We start from the raw sequence: 27,272 nt of genomic DNA, 5'->3' as shown, positions 1-27,272 counted from the left end.
GTGTGTTTGGCTAGAGAACCTTTGACCAGCACCTTTGCACTGTGGTTTCCATCTCGGCATATTCTCCTTAATTTAGATATACATTTCATCTCACTGTTCTCAAGTCTATGAGATCCCTTTCACTGCTGCCTGGTATGCATTTCCTATACCTTCAAATCCAATCACACTTTAGGGGATGGGGCCTCCCACTCACCTGTCGTCCCAGAAAGCCATTCCGCCACACTGCCGTGGGAGCCACATTAACAAAGTTGCCGACCGACTTTCCTGACAGGTCACTTTCTCCACTCCCATTTTATATTAAACTTCCCATCGCTTCTGTTCCCCTGGTCTTTCCCTAGACCCTAGACTCAAGAAACCATTTTATTTTCTATGCGAAAGAGCTTTCTCCATGGGGTAGGTGTGGTTCCCTGGGTTTTCTGAAGACAGAGAAGTGATTTTGAATGCTGCTGTTTCCGTACGGCATCTGTAGCGTGATGTGATTATGGAACACCTATCTCCCCTAAGACTTAATCTTCACCCAGGCATCTTGACTCCTCTGTCTGTTGGAAACCATCACCTGACCCTGGAATATCCTCCCTCTCCTGACCCTCCTTCCCTACCATTCAATACAATTGCTTCTAGAAACCTCCATTTGAAGACATCTGCCAAGCATTACTGGGAGACTACATTATAACCCTCTTTTCCCATGAATGACAGCAACTCATAACCTCCACTCCCAATCCCTGTAACTGAAGCCACCTCACTGACTCATTTGCTCGCCCTTTTTGCTACCCGTCTTTAGAGCTGTTGGAGAGAGTTGTGAAATTAAGCTTGTGGTAGCTACAGAGCGTGTGGGAGCCGTGTGTATGGAGGTACTGCCAATGTGTTGATTTGTTGACCACCTAAAGTGTAATAGAGAGTAGAGAGGGGCTCCAGAATAGAGAAGATCAAACTGAGGAAACGGAGAAAGCTCAAAAAGGAAAAGAAACACACACTAATTTTTTCCCCTTGATATTATTCCCAGGTCATTTTTGTATTCTTGACCAATGGCTTCTTGGGTATATATGCCCGGGGTTTCTTATAATTACGTCTAGAAGTTCACAAGACGAAAAGGGCTTCTGGTCAAAGTTGAATGTCCTAGAGAAATCTTTGCCAGTCATTGTTTGGCTGGTCTTGGCATAGGCCCTGAGTAGTATTGGCAGCTCATGGGCTAAAATGGATGTTAGAGAGGCAAGCCTTCACCTTAAAATTACTAGTGGGCATAAAGAAGAAATATCAGTGTACTCAGGGATCAGCTAGCCTTTGACCTATCTTGGTCTTTTCTCTGGGAAGGTCCACTTAGCTTTGATAGCTTATAGGTCTAAATTCCAACATATTGAGCACCTAATCTATGGAAGAGGAAAGAAATCTTTTATTCAGTGCATTTTAAAAGGAAAGTGAGTTTAACTTATGTACAAAATGGAAGTATGAACTCACAAAGAAAAAAGATCAGTGGCGATAACATTATCCAGAAGAGTAACTTGATTCCTTCCCACTGGGAAGTTTCACCTTCCTGACTCTAGTAACTCTGAATTTCCCTAGCACCTTAGCAGGTCTCATCTATAATGGAGGTGACTAAAGTTTGTGGGCATGAGGGCATGGAGGAATTCCTTTTCCATTACTGAGTTCTGTGCACAGCTCCCTAAATGAGAAACAGCTTTGCTGTTCAGCACACTTCATTAATTAACATCAGAAGGTTGAATAACTATATTGTACACCTGAAACTAATATTATCCTCTATGTTAACTAACTGGAATTCAAATAAAAACTTAAAAAAATACTGTAAACTTCAGTGTTGTGATTAGGTATACCTGTTTTCCCTCCTGTGTATCTAATTAAGCACTAAATGAAGTGGTGTAGCAATAAAGAAAAAGGGGGGGGGTGGTGGTGACCTCACTAGTTCCCTAAGGACTACACAAGCAAGCGTGTGCTCTTGGAATTTTTAAAGGAATTTTAAAGAAAAGTATGTAGTGTTCAAAGCAGGGCTCTAGAAGATCAGAATGAGGGTCCTTTCGAGGAGTCACTTTTTCTAGACCAAAATGATATGAATATGAGCTCATCTTTTGCCTTTCTCAGGAAGTGAACTTTGTATTGAAGTTGTTTAAGTGATTCCCCTACGCACCACACGGCAGGGCCTGGTGGTGGTGGTAGCTGGTGTTGTGTATGTGTGTGTTTACTGCATACCATGTTCCTTTCCTCTTTGCTTAACGTCTTCTGTTCTCTGTTTTATTTTCTTTCTACACCTCACTGCTAAGCATTTTGAGGCATTGTTCAGGCTTTGTCATTCGAGTGTAGGCTATTTTATTAATGAGGACAAGTTCCTGGGTTTGATCCAGATGGACCCATTAGGAAGTCCAGAGGGGAGCTGTTTTCCGCCTAAGGCCTGCCACGTTGACCCGGCTTGGTGAAAGGGTGCTACAGGTCGGTAGGCATGAGGTCATCGCAGCTCGAGGCATAGCCGCTCCGAATGCTCAGTGCTTTAATATCCTTCTGGAGGAATGTTCACGTTCTCTGTCTTCTCATACTCAAGCAGGGATTGTTGGGCACCTTCCAACAATGCCTCTCTATTTTCTTTCATTTCACATGGAAACAGTTCATGGCATTCAGTCATGAAGTAGATTTTTTTTCTCTATTAGGCCAGGGGACCTGAGAAGCCTTTTCAGTGCAATAGATGGTGAAGTGGTACCTCACCATGTACTCCTCAAATGGACGCGGCTCAGCCCAGACTGCTAAGGGGCCAGAGCGCAGTCTTCACCACCAGCAGGTGAGAGGAAGTAAATTAAATTTATATCAGTGAGTCCTCAAGATACTTTACTACCTCATTAATTTAACACTGTGAATTTAGAATTTAAATAACTAAAACATGGGCTAGCCCAAACTTGAACCTTTTAGGATTTGTGAAGAATGGTTTGCAAAAGAGGTTAATGATATAAACACCATTTCAGAGAAAATGTTTAATTTACTGGAAGACAAACTATTTTTAATCTTTTTCAAGTAATTATTAAATTAATATTACAATGCCCTCTTTAAATTAGTTTTTCCTGAGGTTCTCTATCAAGTATCATTATACAGAAATAAGAGAAAAGAACTGTATTTGACAGCTTAGGAAACTACTATTTCTCATTATTTTGTTCAACAGCATGGTTTAATATTTTTTATATGACATTATATGTCAAAGGAAACCTTTAAAACTTCTTCAAATCCCTTTTCCTTAAAAAGAAAACCATTGTTGGCAAGAATAAAATGATTCATGTGTCTTGAAAAGATTGCCACACAGTTTGGAAACTGATGGGTCTAGGGATTTAAACGGAGGCTGGCTGACTGCAGGATTCTTGCTCTTAAGCACCATCCATGCCACACTGCCTGGTAGTCGTTGATAGTGGTGATGGAGAGTGTGTGTGGCGTGTGCTACAATCCTCTCCTCTTCCATTTCTTTTCTGTTTCTCTTTATTTTCCACCAGCCTTTTGGGACATTGTCTAAATCTTCACTTGGATGTAGGATATCTTACTAATGAGACATTTCTTCTGGGCTTAATCTCAGAAGAACCCATTGGTAAACCTAGTGGACAGTTGTTCCCCAACCATGGTTTGCCATGCTGACAGCACTGTACTGGTCATTTTGTATTGACATTGATAATTATGAATTTCTAAGGTAGGGGAAAGTCAGAAGTTTTCTATTTAGTTTACCAAACCATAACACTGACTGTCTATTTTAAACATGCTTGCCTCCATCTTCCAAGACTGCTCTCTAATTAGGTAGCTTTCAAATGTTTTAAAGTCCACTATTTCTGATCCTGTGAGAAATTGTTTCCACTCTTTCAAGAGAAAATGTGTATATGAAATAGTACGAAGCAAAATAGCAAAATGGCTAAGAAAGACCAGAGAAAGACTGGAAGATTTGTGGGTTTGCCATTCAGATGATGGAGTATAATAATGTAACAGATGAAGTAGATAGCATGTCAGGGGAGCAGCCCGGTACTTCCCTCATCAGGCAAGGAAGGTAGTATGAACCAGTCAGTTTCATAGATGAGGGAGCTGAAGGCCTTAGCGGGTGAGTAACACACCAAAGATTCAATTACAGAGTTACAGAATTTGGGAGTTAGCAGCAGTAAACAAGGGGTCAAGAATCCAAGTCTCACGCCCGGAATTGTGTTCCTTTATTGCTTCACTCTTAATAGCTAGAGAATGCAAACTGAGAGCCATTAACAATCCTACCGTTTCTGAGGTGTGCAGGTCTCTGGGTGAGGGCACCTGGGTCCTGTCCAGCCCTGTCATCTGATCTTGGGAAAACCGCAAATCCTTCTGGACTTCATCCGCTTCTGTAGAAATGAAAGGATTGGATGAAGTGAGAGACTTATCTTTCTTACTACCACTTATATTTCTTATTAACAGACATTAATTTAAACAATTGAGTGCCTTGTAAAAGTATGAAGGGCAGAATGAGAATTACGGTGCCAGGGCCCATGGTTTGCTGGGAAGATTCTGGCAGAGCTCTTCCCTCTGCCTCCCACACAGGGCATACTGCTAAATCATTGCTTTAGGTATCATTGTGGTGCAGTGGACGAGCTCTGAGTGGCATGGTCAATGTCAAAGAGGCACGAGAGCATTTTTACCTCAGCTTGACCTCATTAAACCCACTGGAGTATGACTTTGGCCATATAAAGCAAATGTATTGGCTCTGAGCCCATCGGAGTTCTGAGGCTCTTTCTCAACAAGGTATCAAGCAGGAAATGAGACACATTTTATTTTATGCAGGCTGCATGAGGGATCTGCATAGTCCAGGGCATGGCACGTGACATGAGAATGCTAAAATGCACGTCTGGGGCTCACAAAACCGCTTTTACCTTCACTCGGTGATATAATGGAAAAAAAAAAACACTGAACTGAACACCAGAAGACTTGAACTCCAGTCGTGAACAGGCAGGTCACCCTGGAAAGTAGGGTCGCATCTTCAGGCCTGTTTTCCCCTTCCTAAAATGAGAGTTCTCAATGGGTAGTTTCTAAAGTTTCTTCTAGTTCTAACAGCTTAAGGCTTTGTGTAATATTAAGACTTTATGAGACACAGTGAGGTTCGTTAGGGTCGATCTGCATCCCAGAGACAAATCAAGCAATATATATATGTATTTATCTACCAAACCTTGCTGGGGACTAGAGTCTTACAGGAAGGGCTTCTGAATTTGACTGCCACTTGAGCTAGGCTTTCTGTCTGCTTGAGGATGGCATGTTTAGAGGAAAACAGAGTATCAGTGGCATCTTAATTATAGTTTAATCCTTTACCAAGGATTTACACATGGAAGCTTTGAGGTTTTAATTAATGTTCAAAATTGGCACAGTGCAGCCAGATCCAAAGGTGGTGGATATTTTCAGGCCGTACAGAAAGTTAAATTGACTAATGTGACCATTTGACCTAGTTTATCCTCCCTACGTGGAATGCGATCTCCATTCCTCCAATGGATTCCATTGATAATTGGGTCTCGTTAAAATGTAGTTATCACACGCTTACTCACTGAGATCCAAAATGAAGCAAGTTTCTTTCCTTTAGATATTCAAGTCACACTAATGTATTTCTTTTTCTGAATTCTTCCCATTATATAACGTTATATATGTATCCTGTTTTCTATAGTTTCCCTATCCATTATTTCATTTGTTTTTAGTCCATTATTTCATTTAATTAGCATATTGGGCTTCTCTGATAAGCAGGAGATAGAATTGTGTTTCCATTTTGAAGAGGAGAAACTGACGTTCAGGCGCCAAAGTCTCGTGCCTAGAAGTGACCACACTCCCCTTTATTTTCTCACACTTTCTGTTAGGAGTGAATGGACTGCTTTGTTCTGCTGTTTAAAGGGCACCCTTGTTCAGGGCGGGTATGTCTTTGCAAGCTCCTCACTAATAGCTACATGTTGGCACATTAGAGAAAATTACTCAGAAAAACAGAACGTGAATGACTAATCTGTATACTGCCAAAGGATGTGAATAATTAAAGGATATTTTGGAGAAGAATCTTTTACATATTGTCATAAGGTTTATCAATGTTTTTGATAAGTGTAAAATATGTGAGAAGTGTCTAGGTAGAATAACATGGACCTGGAGAGCTGGAAGAGAGTGAACATCCCAGGAAGAGTTTATTTTTTTAAAAAAATCAAAAGCATGTGAAAGAGGAATAACTAGAAAAATTTAACTACAGAGCAATTAATTACGTTACCCATGAAGGTAGTTTATTTTCTGACAGTTTGAATTTCAAGACTTACACACCGAATTCAATGCTATTCCCTTCAAAGAAGTCATCTTGAGAAGCATTTATGCTACTTGTTACTTATTTTTGGAACTTTTCTCACAATTGCTTTCTGAAATGGACACTTTTTAAAAAACATTGTAAAGGTCTTTTAGATAGAGTCAGAATTATTCTGAGCCATGTCAGGTGAAAAGGAGGGTGCTTAAGCCAGGTAACTTTATTTCTCTCTCTTTCCTTTCCTCCCTTCCTCTTCCTTCCTTTCCTCCAAAAGAAAAAGAGAGAGAGAGAGAGAAAAAACTAAAGTTTTTTCATGTCTCATTAACTTTCTCTGAAGACTTCCAGAAATTATTCCAACCAATGCAATATTATTATAATAAGAATATATTTTCCAAGTTAATTACATATGGTGCTTAAATTCTGGTTTGTTCGTTTAAAGTGTTTTGTGGTTTTATAATTCTGTTCCTTGGAATGAATTATATACTGCTTTGGCTGGAGTGTTGAAGTTCTAAAGTATATGAGACCTGATTATTATTTTCTTTTTTTTTTAATATTTTTATTTATTTCTAGGAGAGAGAGAGAGACAGCATGAGCAGGGGAGGGTCAGAGAGAGAGGGAGATACAGACTCTGAAACAGGCTCCAGGCTCCGAGCTGGCAGTCAGCACAGAGCCCGACGCGGGGCTCGAACCCACGAACCGCGAGATCATGACCTAAGCGAAAGTCGGACGCTTAACCGACTAAGCCACCCAGGCGCCCCATGATTATTATTTTCTAACGAGTGATGGGCTTGAGCAAGCAGCACAGAGCTGAGAGATGAGGGGCAGTACAGGGAAGGAGAGGATGCTGTATGGAGTGTTGAGTTGAATTAGGAGGCACTACACTTCTACCAGTTGGAAGTGTCCAGAAAGAGCAGCCAAGGGATAAGGAGAAGTCATGGCATATGGGGGCTGGAAGTCATGGCATATGATAACTACATGAAGGAACTGGGGATGTTAAACCTGATGTGGCATATGCCAGGGTGGTATGGTAAAGAGATCGTGGGACTAGAAATATGGCTTAAAATGTAATTTCTGCTCTCAGTTAGCGGTGGGACATTGGGCAAATAATTTGACTTCTCAGTGCTTTGGTTTCCTATCAAGTTAAAGTTGTAGAACTAAGGGTACCTGGGTGGCTCAGTCAGTTGGGCATCAAACTTCGGCTCAGGACATGATTTCACAGCTTGTGAGTTCGAGCCTCAAGTCAGGCTCTGTGCTGACAGCTCAGAGTCTGGCACCTGCTTTGGATTCTCTGTCTCCCTCACTCTCCTGTCCCCCCCGCCTCCTGTTCTTTCTCTCAAAATAAATAATAAAAAAACATAAAATTTTTTTAAAGAAATTGTAGAACTAAAAGTGAGCCTAAGTTTTCTTCAAAGATTAAAATTTATTTTATAAGGTAGACATGATAATTGTCTTTGAATACTTGAAGAGCTTTCATGTGGAAGAAGGAGTAGACTAAGATTAAATAATGTCTAAGGAGGAGACCACTATCTAGGTTTCCGGAGAGCAGATTGCTTTTTATTTCTTTTTAATGTTTGTTTAATTTTTGAGAGAGTGCACCTGGGGAGGGACGGGGAGAGGGGGGGACAGAGGATCCAAAGTGGGCTCTGTGCTGACAGCAGCAGGCCCAAACTCATGAACTCATGAGCCAAAGTCTGACATTCAACCCACTGAGCCACCCACGTGCCCCGAGCAGATTTCAAATTTAAGTAGAAAACAAAACAAATAAAAACCACCCTGCCCAACAGTGAGATGGCTGTCTTGATGGTGGAGGGTGCAGTGATAACAAGAGCTGACAGAGCCAATTTTATGTTGTAGAGGGAAGGCATAAACCCTAAGAAGTGGTGGACTAGTTGATTATGAAGGCCTCTTTCAATCCTGAGATTCTACGAGTCTCCATTCATTTCAGGTCTTCTGAGTTCTTGATTGCATTTGTGAAGACCATAAGACCAGAGAATGAGAGGCTGAAAATGCCCAGGCAGCTCTTGAAATAATAAGTGGTCCATGAGGGTTTGGTTCATGATGTATAGTAATCTTTTTATAAATGCCTGAAGGATCTGCATCTTAGCAACCTTGTTACTTAACCTAACGTTACCTGGAAGAACAAAGTGCCTCACAGTTCCGTTGAATGAGAAGACTTAAAAGAGGAGCCTTTAAGCTGCCTCCTGCTACATTCTCCTTCCCTTTAGTGTGTCAGGGAACTCTTGTTGGTCACAAATTCGAAGCCCCTAGAACCTTTGTGGCAATTACAAGATCTCTCTTTTGCTCCTCAGCAGAGACATCTCATAGCGGCGTCAGACCCAAGGCTCTAGAGTAGCGTGTCATATGAACACTGAGCTAACCATTATTGACTTCTTGGGCCATTATGGTAAAGGGACATTAGTTACCATCAGCACAGTTGCACTGATGTGGTTGTAATGAACATGCCTGTGGGAATTCCCATGGAGGGAGCTCTTCATCAGATCAGAGCAGCCAACAGAGGAACAGGGTGAGCTGGAGGTGCCGGTGTTGAGGAGGAAGACAAGTTCGTTGGTCTGACTCTAGTTACTTCGAGAGTTACTGCTAATTTACGTGCCTGTACCTGGAATACTTTCTGAAACACCTCTCCCTCCTTCTCCCCGACCTCCTCTCCCACCCTGGTATTTTCTGTTCACTATACACAATGCAGTAGCCCTGGTTTCCAGATGCATCTTGTGGAACCAGACCTCTGACTTCGGGACTCCTCTCACAGCTCTTAGAAGTATGGCCTGGGCTGGATCTTAGCAAGGGTTCAAAAGCGTGTACATGCCTCTGGGAGGCAGAGAGACCCCATGCCCCAACATGCCACCTTTCTTAGCAGAAAGCTGTCTTGGGAGACTCCCCTTCTTCTCTCTACCACTATCACCCATTAATTGACCTCCTTCTGTGAATAACCACTGTTAATGCCTAGGGAGGGTTTACTGTGTACCAGGCCTGGGTGGTAGGTTATCTCATTTAAGCTTTACAAACCTACTGAAGTAGGTTTCTTCTTATCTTTTCATATTATTCCTGTGATGTGAAAACTTGAATGACTCTATGTTTAACCGTCTCACAGGGCTGTGTGTATGTCTGTCTGTGTGTCAGTCTCCATTCACCTTTCCCTCTATCTTCCTGTCTTGGTCTTGGCATGCCTTCTTCATACTTTAACCTTTGTTTTCTTTTATCTTTACAGATATCTGATCAATGTCACATTTGAGGGAAGAAACCTGTCCTTCAGTGAAGATGGTTACCAGATGCATCCGAAACTGGTGATAATCCTTCTGAACAAGGAGAGGAAGTGGGAGAGGGTAGGACATATCTTTTGGCAATTCTTGAGCAAAGCAGTTGGGGTAGGGACGTAAAACTTTGCAACGCATTAAAGGAAAACAAAACCAAACCTTGGTTTTCGTCTCTGAGCTGGGAAGTTAGAGTGTAATACGTCGAGGGCACTGGAGAAGCCAGCTCTCAGACTTGCATCTTTGTTTTCTTGTTCCTTTGGTTAATCGAGAGATTATTTTCTTTTCTTTCTTTTTTTTTTTTTTTTACAAATAGTTTATTGTCAAATTAGTTTCCACATAACACCCAGTGCTCATCCCCACAAGTGCCCTCCTCCATGCCCATCCCCCCTCCCCCCCACATCCATCAGTCCTCAGTTTTTGTCAGCATTCAAGAGTCTCTCATGGTTTGCCTAAGAGATTATTTTCTTTATGCATTACCATTTTTATTGGTTATGGTGCTGTCTGAATCACAACTTTATTCTAATGGAAGAGTATACATGTGTAATGTAATTCGGTGAAGAAATCAAATCAGTGGTATAATTCAGAAGTTTTATCCTACACAGTTATACTGGGGAGACTAATGAAACATAATTTACAAGCACATAGGTTTGAATTTACTGAGAGTAGAAGCTTGCCATGCAAGGCCCCCCTCAGGATCTCCCTCATTGTCAGCTGACCACAGTATCTGAAACTCTACCATTAGAAATTAATTTCTGTGAGTGCCAGATGACCTAGATTCAATTCCCAGCTCCTCTACTCACAAACTTGTCTACTTAGGCCCTTGTACAAATCTCTTAAGTATTCTGTGTCTCGAGTTGCCTCATCTCTAAAATGAGAATACAATTAAAAGTACCAAGACCACAGGGTTGTTATGAGGATTAAATAGATTAATATATGCAAAGGACTTAGACAGGTGTCCACAGTAAGAACTTACCAGGTATTCGCTTTTGATTTTGTCCCCCGTTCCTACTTATATGCAAATGTTCCCCAGGGCAATGTCAGCACTGGTGTTTCTCTGGTCTGTGTTCTTCAGGTGCCATTTATCCCTTGAGATTCTTGCTGAAAAAAATGGCTCCGTAGATAAATAAGGTTGGGCGAGATCCCTCTGGGTTCTCATTCTGGGAGGTTCCCAGACCATATTAACATTTGGAAGTTCAGAGGAAGACTGTCTATGGCAAAGGGCCGTCTCTAATTTTACTTAATCTGATAGTTCCAAATTTATTTTATTATGAGACGCCTTTGTTCATGAAATTCATATTCTGTAAAACATAGTAGGGAAACACTGATTTAAAGCAATATCTATGGACTCTGTAGGTCAGTTGGCTGAGAACAGGCTTCAGGATGTCAGCATGGCTCTGATGGGGAATGGAAACCAAATTATATATTTCTAGAAAGAAGAGCCAGGAAGAGAGATCAGCGATAAATTTCTTGAAATTCATAATCTTGTCCGTGAGCACTGGACAGGCAGTTATGTGAATGCTTGTCTGTGAAACAGCATGTGTGGCTCACATAGTGGAAACCTGGGGCCTTATTCTTAGAATCGAAAGGCCTCAATCTGCCCTATAGTTCCTTAGTTCAAGGCACAGCTGTAAGACTTAGATTATTCCTTGTGTTCTTGATTAAAGCTACTCTCCCTCTACTGAGTTATCATTTGTTCAGAAATGGTTTTCCCCTGGGCTCCTGCTCTTCACTCCAGTCAAGCTGCTTTTCACCTGCTGCTATCGAGACATAATAATTTAAGAGGTGTTCTGGGACCTCAGGTATGACAGGCACGTCTGTATATCTCTGGAAGAGGAGTTATTCATAACGGTGGCTTCGTACACGGATCAGAGATGTCCAGCTGGGTAGCTTTAATACAGGAGACTCATGATGACTGCCTCAAGGATGGGGCATCTCATACCTCTCCTTCCTTAAAGAGATCTTACTATCACTCATGCTGACTTCTCTAGACTGGAGTCTGAGGCCTGTGACCACCCGCACTGCTGCCCTTTCCAAAGCTGGATCCCCTCCGTGGGATTTGCATTCCTTCCCTTCTCATATAGCTTAACTTAACTATATAACTCTTAACTATAGCTCTTGGATTTATTCCTCCTCATATGATCCAGGGAGCATGTGATGATTTTTTAAATGGACCTCCCTGTCCTTGATGCCCCCCATTAGCCATTCAAATCAGTCCTAGCATGGCTGCTAGAATGCGTTTCCTAAGACCCAACTCTGATCACATGCTTTCTCTGCCCAAAACTTGTTCAGAGCTTCTATAGTTTATGCTTTGGGTATTCAAGCTTTATTCTTGTATTCAAGGCTCCAGTCTACCTTTCAAAGCCTGTCTTTTCTCCCTTGCTCTTTCCTGTCTCACCATCAAGCCACATTGGGCTCTCTCTGTTCTAAGATATTTCTCCTGTATGTCTCACTTCCTGTACAGCACGTCATCACGTTTCCTTTTTCTGAGATGGGTTGTCCAATTATACAAATCATAACCATCCTTTGAAACCCAGTTACAATGTTACTGTCTTTGGTCTCATCTTTGACTGAGATGTAATCTCTCTCAGCCTCTGGTCCCCTGTAGCTGCTCTCCCTCCCTCTGTTGCAGCACTGTCCCATCTGCCTGTGTTAGAGTTGTGCGTGTGTGTGCTTCCCGATGGCAGAGGCTGCGTCTCTACATCGTCGTGTCCTCCCAGCAACGTGGAAGAAAGAGTGTACTGCCTAGAGCGGTTCAAGAAGTGGGTGTCAAATGAAAAAGAACCATTACATAATACACGAGTCTAAAATCTATCATTAAGAATCCAAGTTTAGGGGCGCCTGGGTGGCTTAGTCGGTTAAGCGTCCGACTTTCGCTTAGGTCATGATCTCACGGTTCGTGGGTTCGAGCCCCGCGTCGGGCTCTGTGCTGACTGCCAGCTCAGAGCCTGGAGCCTGTGCCTGTTTCAGTCTGTGACGCCCTCTCTCTCTGACCCTCCCCTGCTCACGCTGTCTCTCTCTCTCTCTCTCCTAGAAATAAATAAAAAAAACATTAAAAAAAAAAAAGAAGAATCCAAGTTTATGTTACTGCCCTTGATGTAATACCTCTTTGATGGGGAGCAGAGGGGAGATAAAATCATTATGTAGATTGAGTTTTCATAGATCATACTTTAACTGTATCGAGGGAGCTTCTTATTTAAAAAGAAGTTCTGTGGTTAATCCTTTTGTAAAGTATTTTGGGAGGGGGAAGGGTCATAGACTGTAACATACTCCTAGTGATTTGATTAAATCCGGGAACATTGCTAAAGAGTGGTCCTTCCTGTTCGTTGAGTTCACAGAGCCAGGAGGCTCCCCAGTGTGGAGCCCCTTGTCAGGGCTCAGTTGTGGGCAGGGACGGGTGGCAGGAGCCTGGCACAGGTCTAGTACGCGTGTGGTATGTGCTGAAATTGTCCTGTGGGAAGTTATGCCTTTCTTTCCACTGTTACCCTGACCCCCAGGCTCCTGTGTATTCTCAGGATTTCTAATACCACCCCAGAAGGTTCCGTGTGGCCCAGGGAAGATTGAATGTCTGTGGACTTCACAGAGGCAGGCATCAGGGTGAATAGTCGACAGGGAGGAGATGGATGCTGGGAAGATAAATGGGGAAGGAACCTGGATTTGTGGGAAAAATGAGGCTAAAGGACAGGACCCACAGCTTCCGGTTATGTCCTGAACTAGCTGTGTGACCTGCTTTTTTCAGTTTTTCTGGATCTTTCTTTCTTCCTGTCTGAAATCATGGCAGGAGATTAAAATGACTTCTAGGGCTCTTTCTGGGTCTAGCTTCTTGGATTACAAATTTCATGTTGTAAATAAGTAAGAGCTTGGAATGGACTTGGGGTGAGACTGAAGCATACAAAGGAACACGAGTTGGTTTCTAAGGACAGTAGCTCCCAGGGAATATTTGTCATTCTTGTCATTTAGATAAATATCATCTCCTCAGAAGGCCTTCCTTGGTGACTCAAGCTAAAGTAGCCACCCAGCCACTCTATCAAAACAGCTCATTTTAATGTTCTTCAGGATACTCTTTATCTGATGTTTTGCTTGTTGGTCTGATTACCACCTGTCTCTTCACGCCAGGACAGATGCTTCCTGGGAGCAGGGATGTTGTTCACCTCTATAAGCCCAATACCTAAAAAGAGTGCCTGGCATCGAGTGATGCCTCAAAAGATAGCTGTTAAATAAATGAAGAATCCGTATGCTTAGGAGAGTCAGTGTATTGACCGGCCGTTTCACTTCTGCCTGAAATTCCTCCGGTAGACAGAGTGGCTCACTGAAGAGAGTGTGAGAGCAGGCACATTCTCCACCGCTGGTGGGAGCAGGCCAAGCTCCAACAAGGGTCTGGGAGGCGGGGCGGGCGCCATTTTCAGTGAGGCCCAACCTCCCAGAGGAGGCAGGCCTTACGGGGTTTTCAGCAAGGAGCCTCAGGTTGAGGAAGACTCAGATGCTGGTGTGAACCATGTGAATATCCTCTCAGGTTTTAAAACATAGTCTCAAAGCTACTGTCTCATTACTCTGCCTCCTCCTGAAAGACTTGAAGTCAAGGCAGCATAATCTGGGACGGAGCATGGTTTTGGAATCAGAAAGAGCTGAGATGAATGCCCCTTGTTGCCATCTATCAGCTGCAGAAACCAAATGACCATACTACCCGAGTCCATTTCCCTTTTATAAAACAGGGGTTTAGATAAGGCTGTTATAAAGATTAAAGGAGATTTGGTATAAAAGACCAGTTAATAGTAACGGAAACGTAGCCGGCATTCAGCAAATGTCAGTCAGTGCCCTTCCCCCACCCCCTTTTTAAGGTAACATTTGCACATGGTAATAAGTCAAATGGTACGAAAGGGTATCTAGTAAAAAGAACATCCTCTTATCTCTGATCCTCAGTTCCCCCAGCCCCCTCCCCAGAGAAATCCTTGCTTCCAGGGTCTTAGGTATTTTCTTTGAAAATACTGCGAACATAAAAATTCTACATATTTACTCAGCCTCCTATTTTTTTTAAATAGTACCTGTTCTTGTGAACTTGTAATGGGATCCTGTATAAATAGCCACTAAGGAGGCATGGGGGGAGCTAGAATAACACAGAGATCTCTGGATCAGAATTACATTCGCAGAAAGCCAAGTAATGCCTTTGGTATACAGGAATGTGGAAAACAACATGGCACACACATGCATACATGCAGGGATAGCATGCTAGGTTGGAAAGGGTAATGGATGGTGCTAGGAAGATGTGTGCAGAACGGGATCATTTGTAAGTCTTCTCTCTAAGTGGGGGACAGCTGCATAAACTTGCATTAAAAATAGTCTGGCACAGAGAAGCAGTTCCAACAAGCATTCAAGCTTCTGTCTTTATCAGAGCCTCTCATGATTTGCTTCATTGCTACTGCTCTCTGCTTCCATTTAATCGTTCCTAAAATGGGGATAATAAAAATGAAATGCAGTGGGGGTGTGTGTTCTGAGTAATGACTTCAAGAAATGATGATGGTGCATTTTCAGGCTGTAAGATGTAAACAGACCTTAAAGGGACTGTCTGGGTCCGAGTTACAGGAAAGTACCTACGGTTTGCGTCTCTGCTTGCCTTTTCCCCAGGGACAAGAGGTGTATTTTATAAGCCCATACTCCCTGTTCTCTGCCTCCATCTACAAGAAAATGCCTTTCCTTATGTAGACTACAACATTCTCCATTTGTCTGGGTCATTTTTTTGGCTCCCCAAATCCCGGTTATCACCTTAGGTTTGCAAGACTGAGATATTACAGCCACATCCACCACTGAACGAAGTGCTAGAAATAAATGTATTTAGCACACACTGCCGGGTCTATAATAGTATTTATGAATTAATGGATGGATCAGTGGGAGAGGAGGAAGGGTACTAAACTGGTAGGAAGAAGATTCCCCCAAGAGCCACAGCAGCAACAACATAATAAGACAGAATGTTCTACCGGCATCTGGAGCCTGGGATGAATGAAACAGGTTAAGAGATGCTGTATGCCTCCGACAGCCTCGTTTCCAGGAGACAGCGGCAACTCCAGGCTGCGGATGCTCTGTGCTATGAGCACCTGACAACTCCAGTGATCATATTCCAGAATGATCAGTTTGGTGGTGATGATACAGCAGAGATTGAGTGCTGCTGTGCCAGGTGCCACTTGAAAGCGGTTGACAGACAAAATAAACAGCCACTCCATCTCCTCCCTTGCGTGCGTGCATAGATATGCACACACACAAACACACTCACATCCACACTGACAGATTGCTCATGACACGTCTGTTTGGTTATTCACCATATGCCTGTGCCCAGCACCATAAGAGACATTCCTGAATAGGCCAGTGAATATCCGGTGACAGCCCAAATACACCTGTGCAAACTGTGTCCCACCCCCCATGCTTGGACGAGAGGCCAGCGAGTATCCACGCCCTCTCCAGACTCCACCGAGGTTGTCTGAGGAGGTGAAGCAGATGCTCCTCATGTCAGGGATGTTTGTTTTGGATCTCCTGAAACTGCCATTTGACAACATGCTATTTTTACCGACTTTGAACTGAGTACTAATATGCATCATTGGATTAAGGGATTAGAACACGGGATCCATGAAGAAAGGCTATGGGAATTGGGTTTGTTAAGGGGAAGAAGAAAAGGCAATGAAGTGATGACTTACTCTCTTTAAATGTATGAAGACTTATTGTACCAAGTGTCGAGATCAGCTGTCCACTCTCTCCTCTGAGACAGAATGGGAGTAAGTGGGCTTAAGATCAAGCAGAGAGGATTTACATTAGCTATAGGGAGAACTTCTTAATAGAGAGAAGTTTTGAGCACCAGGACTGTTAACAACACCAAGGAGTGACTCGGAAGTCTTAAAAATTGGACATGTCCTCATCTCTGCAGTGTACAGCCCAAACAACAGTGCATGAAATACATGGCTTTGTGTTTTCCTTCCATTCTCCCTCCCTTCCCCCTTCTGCCCTATCCTTCCCTTCTTTCCTACACATAATTATGGAGCACCTACCATGAACCAACCATTACCCTTGCCAAATTAGTGTCATCGTTTTCCTAGTGGCTGGGGGGAAAAGGAGAAACAACACTTATGGTTTTCCTATAAAGTTCATTTATTGAAAAACTTATTAAAGACATTTTGCTTATTTTTTAAATTTTTTAAATGTTTATTTTTGAGAGAAGGAGAGAGAGCAAGCACAAACAGGGGAGGGGCAGAGAGAGAGAGGAAGACACAGAATCCGAAGCAGGTTCCAGGCTCTGAGTCATCAGCACTGAGCCCGACATGGGTTTCTAACCTACATACCGTTGAGATCATGACCTGAGCCGAAGTCGGACACTTAACTGACTGAGCCACCCAGGCACCCCAAGACATTTTGCTTATTAAAGATATTCGGGGGTGGGGGATAAGGTAAAGTTTACCGTCATACATACCCACAAAGGTACTGCAAAGAGAAAGAGAAAGATATTGCTCATTGTGGCACTTAAAATTTCTATAACCTAAGGTGGTTTTTAAATCGTACGATTTGATGTGGTCGAATAATGAGGTACATGTTTCACATTGCTTGGTTAGTGAAGACTCTGCTGGTATATATGTATGACTGGCTTACAAAGAGGGTGGCTGGAGTACGTGATTTTGGCTGCCTTTCTGAGTTGTGATTATTATGGACTGTCACATCCAGCTGCTCCCTTCCTATCCACTGACCTCCCAGAGCCATGGTCCACCCTACTCGTTAACCCCTTTTCTGGGGTTCCAGAAAGAGACGACTGGGGGCCAGCCCCAAGGAGGAGAAAGTGTACTCTTAACCGCCAGTGTCTCAAGGCTCATTATTAGACTCACAACGTCAAACTGCAACCCAGTGTACATTTCTAAAATAATTTGAAGAGAAGAGCAGGTTGTAGTGAGGGAAGAGACTTCAGAAATGTCATTTCAGAAAGGCTGGTTGTCTCCATGTATTTGTCATTGGCCACTGGATGAATGGGATAAAAGAACAAGGTAACCTTGGTTGACTTTACTTTTGAAACCTATCCATGCTGATGGGGAAAAAAGGCAGAATTGAACTTGCAGACTGAAGTGCTCGCTTAAAAAAACACAGTAGAGAGGAAAGCATCCCCAAAACTAAAACACAGCTTTCATCCATCTTGTTTATGTTTTATTTTTATTTCATGACCACTATCTATGATTGGCTCCTGAGTGTCCTGAACTGTCTTTCTAATTTCTAGGTTGTAATGTTTTCTCCATTAGTGATATTGAAGAAGAAATAGTGGCGGCCAGGTTAGAAGACTTGTGTTTATATAGGTTATGTAGTTTTAAAACATTTATGATTTTCTTATAAAGATAATTGATGCTTACTAAAGACATTTGGGGGAGATAAGGTAATGTTTGCCTATACACATACAAAGAATTCGTATTTATATTTTTCTATCTCTTGCTGATACTCTTTTCTGTGCATGTCGTATGTGTGTATAACACAATGCAATGAGATACAGTAGAATTGCAAATAATTCACATAATGGTTTACAATCTACTTTCTTCTCTCACTGTCTCTTACTATGATATTGTGGATGTTTTTCTGTTTTATTGATATTATCCAAAGCATGAAACTTAATGACTGTCTAATATCTCACTGTAAGGATGTATCCCACTTCTTTAAGCTAGTCACTCAGACGTAACTAGACATAATAAATAGAGACCGATATGAAATTATTCATATCATATTTTATATGATACTCCTATGAAAATAATTTCAGAGCTTTTGATAATCCAACTTCGATGCCATAAAGACTGCTTTTCAAGGTAACAAGGTTTGACCCCTTTTTCATTTTGTTGTTTGTTATCTAACGTCCCTAAACATTCGAAACGAGAGCCCTTAAATTGAGAATTGCTTGGATTATTTATATTAATTCGCTAACAACTAATGGACACATATCCAGTTGGCTCTACTTTGTGATTCCTGGTCAGCCAGGACTCATGGAGGGCTTCTTTTTTTCTTTTGATCTTCTGAGTGTGTTGCCCTCTAACTTTGCTGATGAGAATATTTCTTTGACAGTTACAGCATACAAAGAATGTGGTTGGCCATGTGATCTGTGCAGACAGATCTGTGTCTGTCTGCAGCTTTCATCATACAGGGATCATTTTCTTGAGGGTTGGAGGCTTGTAAAAATCAGACCCCTTTTCCCAGGGAACTCTTAGGGCTCATGCTTGGTATATCAACCTTTCTAGCACTGTTTCTGTTCTCTGGAGCACAAGTGACTAGGAGGAAGGAGAGAGGAATCCACTTCTTTCACCAGTCAGGGCAGCTCCTGGCTAATTCACTGTTATTTACAGGCTGATGCACCTCACGACCGACCAGGCCTCTATAGCAGGGTATAGCAGGGTGCTGTTCTCTTTATACGTTTATGTATTTTTCACCAAAGAAAATACTTCCTGCCTGCATTCACGGCATGTTGACTCTAGCTGAGATCTGAAGTTTGACATCAAACCTATAATATCTGAACGTCCTTCATATACAAACAAGCGCTGTTGACCTAGCATGACAATATCATCTGCTTTAAGTTCTTCCTGCAATGATGATGGATTTGTACTAGTCTGTACATAACCTCTCTCTCTGTAATACCTATTTATGAGAGCTCGCCCGGAGCAGGGTAAACATAATCCATGTACATAGGAAGAAAAGCTCTGTCCTTGGCATGTTAACTCTGCTAATGGGCCTGGAGTACAAAGATTTGAAAGGAAGTGTAGGCCCTTTAAGAATATACATTATTCTTTAAGAATAGTGTATTCCCTTTAAGAATATACATCTAAGAATGAAAGCTATTAATAATAATTAAAAAAAAACATGGATACCAATCTCTCACAATAGTCATGGAATGCCAATTATTCGGAGTGGTTTTATTATTTTCTCTATTAGAATTATCTCTGTTCATAATTTGGTGACCATTTTAGTTCATTAGTATATTAGTATTTGTATATTTGCATTTCTAGTTCATTATATACAGAACATTTAGTTATATATGCACGTATGCGTATCTCTATATATGTGTACATATATTTATATATACATATGTATGTATGTATATGTATGTCTATTGTATATCTATGCAGAGAGGTGGGAGGAGAGAAATAGGACTTCAGGTGGCCTGGAAGCTCTCCCCTCACATAATCCAAGTTTTCTCTGCTGTCCGTAAAGGCTACCCACTGCTGACTCAACAGGTATTTCAGGTCTTGGCTCTGCCAGCTAAATGTTCTGCAGGTTTAAACTTAAAGCCCCGGGGAAAGGTGAGAGGAAGAGTGTGACCTTGGGGAAGTAAGTTGGGAGAAGAACACAGGTACATGAGGCGCGGGGAGAGTGATGGACGTTTGGAGGAAGAAAACCATTCTCCTTGGCTAGATTGTCCAAGGGTACGGCATTCCGCGTTTACACCAAACCCCTCTAGACCCTTTCACATTTTTCTATTCCAAGGGTTTGGTGTAGGATACCTTCTAAACTCAGTGTCTTTGGCTATCCCTGTAATATGTGCCATTTTTTCTTCACTCATCCCCTAGGGAAAGGCGCTTGCTGGCAAAGGAACAGAGTAGTACCTCTCAAGTAGAATTTCTGGTGGGCAGTTAAGCCACCTCAGCATTCTCTTTATAGAAACGCTAAAACAAACAGAAACTTTATTTTCCCTATAGGAACTGGAAAAGATGAACAATTCTAGAACAGTCTAGCCTAGAATTAAGGTTTGGCCACTGGCACCTGACATTTATATAGAAAACTTAGTATTAACAAGATGGCTTATGAAGACCTTAAGTATATATGATCTCATTCTGACTCCTATTAAACTTTTGGTAAATACTTGTACAGGTAAGTAAACTGAGACTCCGAGAGGTCACATGATTTGCCCAAAGCCACACAGACGAGTGGGACAGAGCTGGATGTAGACATTTACATCCAGCTCCATTTTAATCCGGCATACTTTGTCCCTTAACACACAGAGAAGTCTAAGAATACAACTAATGGGGTCAAAATGTAGCAGTATCATTAGAAACAGTTGTGTGGACCAGAGGACAAATCACACCATGGAAACCCTTAGAGGGAGGAATAGTTAGTAGTTAGCCCAGACTGTGACTGCCTATCTCAGTGTAACATTTTCCTGAGATTAACAAAAATGAAAAAAAAAAAAGAAAGGGAAGAAGAGAGGAACAAAAGATAAGAACAGTAACAAAAAAAGCTTTTCTGCACCACTACCTTCCTCTACCTCCTCACTGTTATGACACACACTTACATGCACGTGCGCACACGCACACACACACACACACACACACACACACACAATCATACTTATATCCTCTTTTCAGTCGACAACAGGAAGCTGTCTCCTCAAAACTGTGTTGATGAAGGGCACCTGGGTGGCTCAGTCGGTTAAGCATCCGACTTCATCTCAGGTCACGATCTCACGGTTCGGGGGGTTCGAGTCCCGCATCGGGCTCTGTGCTGACAGCCAGCTCAGAGCCTGGAGCCTGTTTCGGATTTTGTGTCTCACTCTCTCTCTCTCTCTCTGACCCTACCCTCCTCACTCTGTCTCTCTCTCTCTCAGAAATAAATAAAAAACATTAAAAAATTTTAAGAAAAAAACTGTGTCGATGAACATGTTTCAGCAACAAAGGCACAGCAAGGCACAAGTACCTCCGGAAGCGACTGTCTAGTTCTGATCACATGGAGGGGATTTTCTAGGAAAGCATGATCTTCTGCATCCAAAGCTCTTCTCAAATGCAGCCTCCATGGCGGTGACACTGTGACCACATAGCCCCCATTGATCAGACATCTGCCGGAAGTGTAGAGAAATGTTAAAACAAAAGGGAAATTTAAAATAGCTGACCTACAAAACGGCCCTTAAATCTTAGTAGGAGAGTGACATGAAATTTTAACTTCACTGTACATAGAACACAGTCAACCAAATATTTTATGAACTCAACTCGCTAAGAGAGAGGAGTTTGGGGAATCTCATGTAAAACTGAAGGTTCATTAAGATTACAAATATCTTTATATATATAATATATATATGTAATCTTATATGTATATGATATATATAAGATATATGAAAGAGAAAGTAAGAGCAAAATTCAGTGAACAAAAACACTGATCTTCTGTGATTTATCACTGCCATGTCAATGTTTCCCATATGTGATTGTGGGTCTCACTGTGGTACGTAAGTTAATTTAAGAGGGATGAGTATCTTCTTATTTAAATAATCATCTATTTATTATTATAGTTACCTAGCCTTGGCAAGTGACACTTGTGTCACATTTACAGTAATATGAACTTGTTAAATGGGTTTTAAAAGAAAGGTTATTTCATATATTAAATTAAAAGTACCATCAGTGTGATGCAGAGATGTGGACAAAATTGCTGCAGTGTTACCTGAAGGTGTGAAATTTGGGAAGTGCGTCTGCAGGGCAAAATGTGCTCCCTACCCCAGCCCCCAAGTCACAGCATTCAAGACTGAGCGGCCTTCCCCGTCTCCTTCCCGTCTCCGTCCCGTCTCCTTCCCCCTCCACCCTTCTTTATCTAGTCTACACGCCAGCATAAGTGCCCCTGACCCTTCCCTTCTCCAAAACCTGTGGTACTTTTATGCCTACATGCCTTTGCTTATGTTCTCCCCTTAACCTTGGATTATTAAACTTGACCTTTGAGGTACAGTTTAAAAACCAGAAGGCATCATATCTTACCTCTGCATTACACAGTGATTTAGCCACAGAAGTACGAATTAATGTGGCTCCAACTTTCTCTTCCTCAGTTTTCTTGCCTATAAAATGGGAAGAATAGTGCCCACCTCAAACTGTTGCCATCAGGATCAAATAAGTTTTAATTCATGTCACATTCTTAGTACAATATCTGGCATGGGGCAAGTGCTGTGCAAACGTTCTGCTACTTTTCTTGAACATATTGTAAAACCAATGCTAGCGCCATTGAAATTGGCTTCTGGAAAAATGAAAACGTGAAGGAAAATGACAGCACAGACACAGAACACTATTGGATTTTGGCCTCGGTCACTGAAAGCAAGGAGCTAGGAAATGCATAGAATTCTTGACTTGCTTAGCGATAAACTGGTAGTGAGCAAGCTTTCTTCCTTAATTGTTAAAAAACTTTTTGCACAAGGACTTTCTGAAAATTGGATCTTAAAATAATGGGAAAGTGTACAGCCTCGCACAGCAGCCCACACTGGGCCCGCCCCCGGGACCTCAGTGAGTTTAAAGCCTCCTCAGCCTTAGATGTATCATGTTGTGGGTTCTCCATAACTGTTGAATAACAACCCAAATGCATTAAATGATGATGACAGTTTATGAAACCTCGTAGTGGGTCCTTGTGCCATTTGATCTCCTTGGGTTTTGCTTCATTGTAATCAACCACCGCCTTGTGGTTGACGATGAGGAACTGCCAATGTCTCCTTTATGGCTCCCTTGTTGTGTGGTGAGTAGATTGGCCCACACCCATTAAAGGAATTCCTTCCACAAGGAAAAGTGGTTTCCTTCCACCAAACACAGTTCTGGTCAGGGTTGGATATAGTAGCAACTGACACCTGAACAGTGTGGTCTGGACCAACAGCATCAGCATGCAGAATCACAGGTCCTGTCCCAGAAGCTCCAAAAACAAGGCCCAGCAATCTGAATTTTGACCTAGGAAATGCAGGAATGGTTTATCACAGACATTTCCTTTTCACAAGGGCAAGAGAACAAGAGAAGGATTTGTTTAATGGATATTTAAGACCGCCTCTCTGTCATTGCCTCTGTTCTCATTTTATTTTCCAGCCATTAACTGTGAAATAAAAAATCTTTATCCCTTCATAAAGTGGAGGACGGATCCAGAAGCCTGGCAAGAAAGAGTTAAGGCCTGTACCACTCACTCCAGGAGACTGTGCATTACTTGTCATCTGTGGTAACTTCTGTAGCCACTCCCTGCCCTTAGGCTGGTAGTCTGTGTTTATTCATTCAGCAGGTATCTGCAGAACCCTTACTAAGTGCCAGTGCCCTGGGTATAGGGTAAACAGTAATTAGAACAACAAGTGCCCTGCCCTCAAGGAGTTTATGTCTTGTTAAGGAAGATCACACAACAAGCACATCAACAAATAAATAGGATCATTTCAGATGGCGCCAAGTGCTATTAAGGTGGTGAGACAGGGCGCAGTGGCTCTCAGCCACATGATGTCATCCCCCAAAGGGGCTTTTGCAAATGGCTTTATTATCTTCAATGAGTTGCCCGTTTAATTCCCAAGGAATGTGTCCAATGGCCGTTGTAAGAAATTAAGCCAGCAGCTTGATGTAAAAATATTTCATGTAACGCCCGTAAGACCTCCGCGTGAGCCATATGTAGATACTGTGTCAAGACTACAGACCCCCTTCTGAGCCACAGAGGAATGTGGGTAGTATTTGGCCTTCCATTTGTCCCTAGGTTTTGGAGAATTGGGATGTGAATTTTGTAACTTGACACATCAGGCTATAAACGTTGATGTGTGATTTTTTTCAGATAATCGAGGTGCATTAGGCCTCATTGTTCGGTAAGAACTGCTCTTAGGATGTCGCCTGCCCTCACCTGCTCCAACAGGTGCTCCACTCTTACATACCTGTTGCGGTGATTACTTCCTCCATTTTCTCCACTTGACCCTGGAGGTCATGATGTGACACTATGTGAGGACCTATGGAGGATCTTTAGGGAAGGTGATGAACTAGCAGTCCACAGACTGCTTTTGGATCATAAACAAGTTCTATGTGGTCTAAGAGAGGTGTATTTAAATTGCTTTGGGTACTTAAAAATGTAGACATTCTCCTTAGAACTCCAGATTTCTGGATTTCCTGAAGAATCAGGAAATGGCAACACTGGGCTCACATTCTGCTGGAGCTGAGGGGCGTAGCCTCCTTTGGATGGAGTACGTGCTCTCCAGTTCCGTACAGCCCCCCACCATGTCCCATCGCTTTTATTAACGACCTACCTGATTCTTATAGACATGGGAGTTTGCAACTCACGGAGAATAAATGAATTCAGAAAAGACTCAGTCCCTGCTTAACATCTAGAATGTATACCTTGAGAATGGGTACATTCAAGTTTAAAGAATTGGGTATTTATGGAGCACTTTTGATTGCTTGCTGCAGTTCACCTTGGAGTCTCTAGGGGGCAGCTGAGAATTTTGAGTACAGTCTAAAACTGCCTCCCAGTCCTGGGCAATTACAGTTCTATATTGTACTGATTTTCCAAATCCACCTTAGAATTGTAGAAGGAAAGAGAGATTACCTGTCTGAGGGACTTTCCATTTGTGAGACCGTGAAATACAGAAATACAAACTTTTGATGCCTTAAAAAGCGTTAGGCTTATAAAGGGTGTGCACTTGTCTTTTTTACTTGGCAAAGTAACAGATAATCCCAACTGGATGAATAACCTGGAAAGGCTTCATACAGGTGAGCATTCAAGGGGAATCTGAATGACCCAAGGGCATTTCCTGGTGGAGAAATGAAGGCTTCAGGCAGAGGAAAAGCTCAGCCGGGAGACCAGGAGCAGGAAGGAAGGGGGTAGGCAAATCAAAAGAAATGTGGAATTGGAAAAGCTGAAATTAGAAATGAAGTGGCGAGAGGGGGGGACAGGAGGGCAAATGTCACATCTTAAAGACAGAACAGAAGAGCGATAGCAATTAGAGAGTGCTAGAGTCTGAGTGTAGTGAGAAAGCAAGAAGGCTTCTGTCATGCTCTTCTGATGAAACCAAAGCAGAGAAACAGAAAGGAAAAGAAGCAGAGTCAGGGAAAAAAAAAAAAGAAGCAGAGTCAAGAAAAGAGGTTGAAATTATCTTGGCAGGAAAGGATCCACACTCAGAGAATCTGAGCATTCAGAATAGAAGTGAAAGTGCGTTAATGATGAAAGTAATGGCACGTGTATCTTTACTGTGTGCTGAGTACTGACTAAGAATGGAAGAGGAGTGCTTGGTCTCTCTACAGGCTACTGTAGCTTCCCCCACCCCGGCCCAAAAGTTAGAACCACTCTATCTCCAAATGGGGCTTTCTAGTATCCAAAGCACTGCAGTGAGTGTAGAGCATTTCCTCCTCTCTGCGAAGCTCAGATAAACCTTTCTTCTTTGATCTCCATTGGCATTTCTGCTTTCCACGTGAGAGCAGAATCTCAAAGTCCAGTGGAAGAAAGTGTTGCTTTTCCCCCCTGTATTTAGAGTTATCACTTCTCTTTTTCAGGCAGATTCGGTTCTATTCAATAAACATACTGAAGGGCTTCTTTAGGAAGGACCTTGTGCTAGGTGCTGAAGGCAAGAAAGATAAACGAGATGCCCTGTTCTCAAGAAATGTACCCTCTTAAGAATGTTACACAGATAAAATACAGGGAAGAATGTGACTCTGGTATGTGGCCACTAAGATAACCCCCAAAGGTCCCCACCCATCAGTCTTCTCCTGACGATTCACTGGCCACTTAAGACTAAAGAAGGAAAATACCCTAAAATGTGGATATAAACATACTGTACACAAAGCTAGGATTTCTTTTTCGGAACTGGAGGAATCCTGTCCCATCTCGAGTGATAACCTCTCTTTTATGCAACAGTATTTATTCGTGTCCATTTCCAAAAGTAATAGTAATGGTTCATTATAGAAAAGCTAATAAAAATAGAGGAAAGAATGAAAAGAAAATAAAGTTCACCTCAGATTCTACCTCCCAGAGATAATTTCTGTTTACATTTTGTTTCTATCATTCCAGTCACTTTTCTTCTGTGTTCTTATATATTATAAATGTGCTTTCAAAACATAAGGGCATATTTTTAATTTTTTAAATGCTTTTTATTTATTTCTGAGAGAGAGAGAGAGAGCGTGAGCAGGGGAGGGTCGGGGAGAGAGAGAGAGAGAGAGATAGAGAGAGAATCTGAAGCAGGCTCCAGGCTCTGAGCTGTCAGCACAGAGCCCAATGCAGGGCTCAAACCCACGAACCGTGAGATCATGACCTGAGCTGAAGTTGGACGCTTAACCAGCTGAGCCACCCAGGTGCCCCTAGGGCATATTTTTATAAAATTGGCATAGTATTAGATATCCTGTTTTGTAATCTACTAATGATGTTTTGTGAGTAGTTCATCAAATATATATTATTAATATATTAAAATATGATATAAACTGGGCGCCTGGGTGGCTCAGTCGGTTAAGCATCCGACTTCGGCTCAAGTCACGATCTCACGGTTCATGGGTTCAAGCCCCGCATCAGGCTCTGTGCTGACAGCTTGGAGCCTGGAGCCTGCTTCAGATTCTGTGTGTGTGTGTGTGTGTGTGTGTGTGTGTGTGTGTGTGTGCGCGCGCGCGCACGTGTCCCTCTCCTCATACTCTTTCTCAAAAATAAACATAAAAAATAAAATATTATATAAACTGTATCATTAAGTATCCAGGTAGCTATTATCTATTTATGTTCATCTATGTATCATGTAATTTTTAGCACCACATGTTATTACATTCTTTAAGCACTCTGCACATAGGTATGTGTGTTACAAAATTCCTGCACACCTGTGTGCGTGCCCACACACATGGGGTAAAATCTTGACCATGACTCATTGGTCTGAGAGTGTTGACAGTAGCAAGGTCCCTTCCTTGCTGACATTTGCCCTCTGCCTCACTCACTTCCTGGAGAACGGCTGGAGGTGAGAACACCAACAGGTGTTTTGGAGAAAGCCAGAACCCCTGCCTTATTGCTGAACGTGAACCCTGCTCCTTCTCGGAACAAGCACAGCC

General features: G+C 42.3%; 1 protein-coding gene across 1 annotated transcript in view; it reads left to right on the top strand.

The window, feature by feature from the left end:
- The window catches only part of GRIN2B (glutamate ionotropic receptor NMDA type subunit 2B), a 286,938-nt gene that overhangs the window by 170,371 nt on the left and 89,295 nt on the right, over positions 1 to 27,272 (top strand). The window contains exon 3 of the mRNA XM_039239959.1: positions 9,474 to 9,588. Coding sequence (XP_039095890.1) covers positions 9,474 to 9,588 — 115 coding nt within the window. The remainder of the gene's footprint in view (positions 1 to 9,473; positions 9,589 to 27,272) is intronic.

This window comes from Hyaena hyaena, unplaced genomic scaffold (assembly GCF_003009895.1).
Source record: "Hyaena hyaena isolate Hyena2069 unplaced genomic scaffold, ASM300989v1 scaffold_164, whole genome shotgun sequence".
In the NCBI taxonomy this organism is placed as follows: Eukaryota; Metazoa; Chordata; class Mammalia; order Carnivora; family Hyaenidae; genus Hyaena; species Hyaena hyaena.
This window is presented reverse-complemented; position numbering and strand designations above follow the sequence as displayed.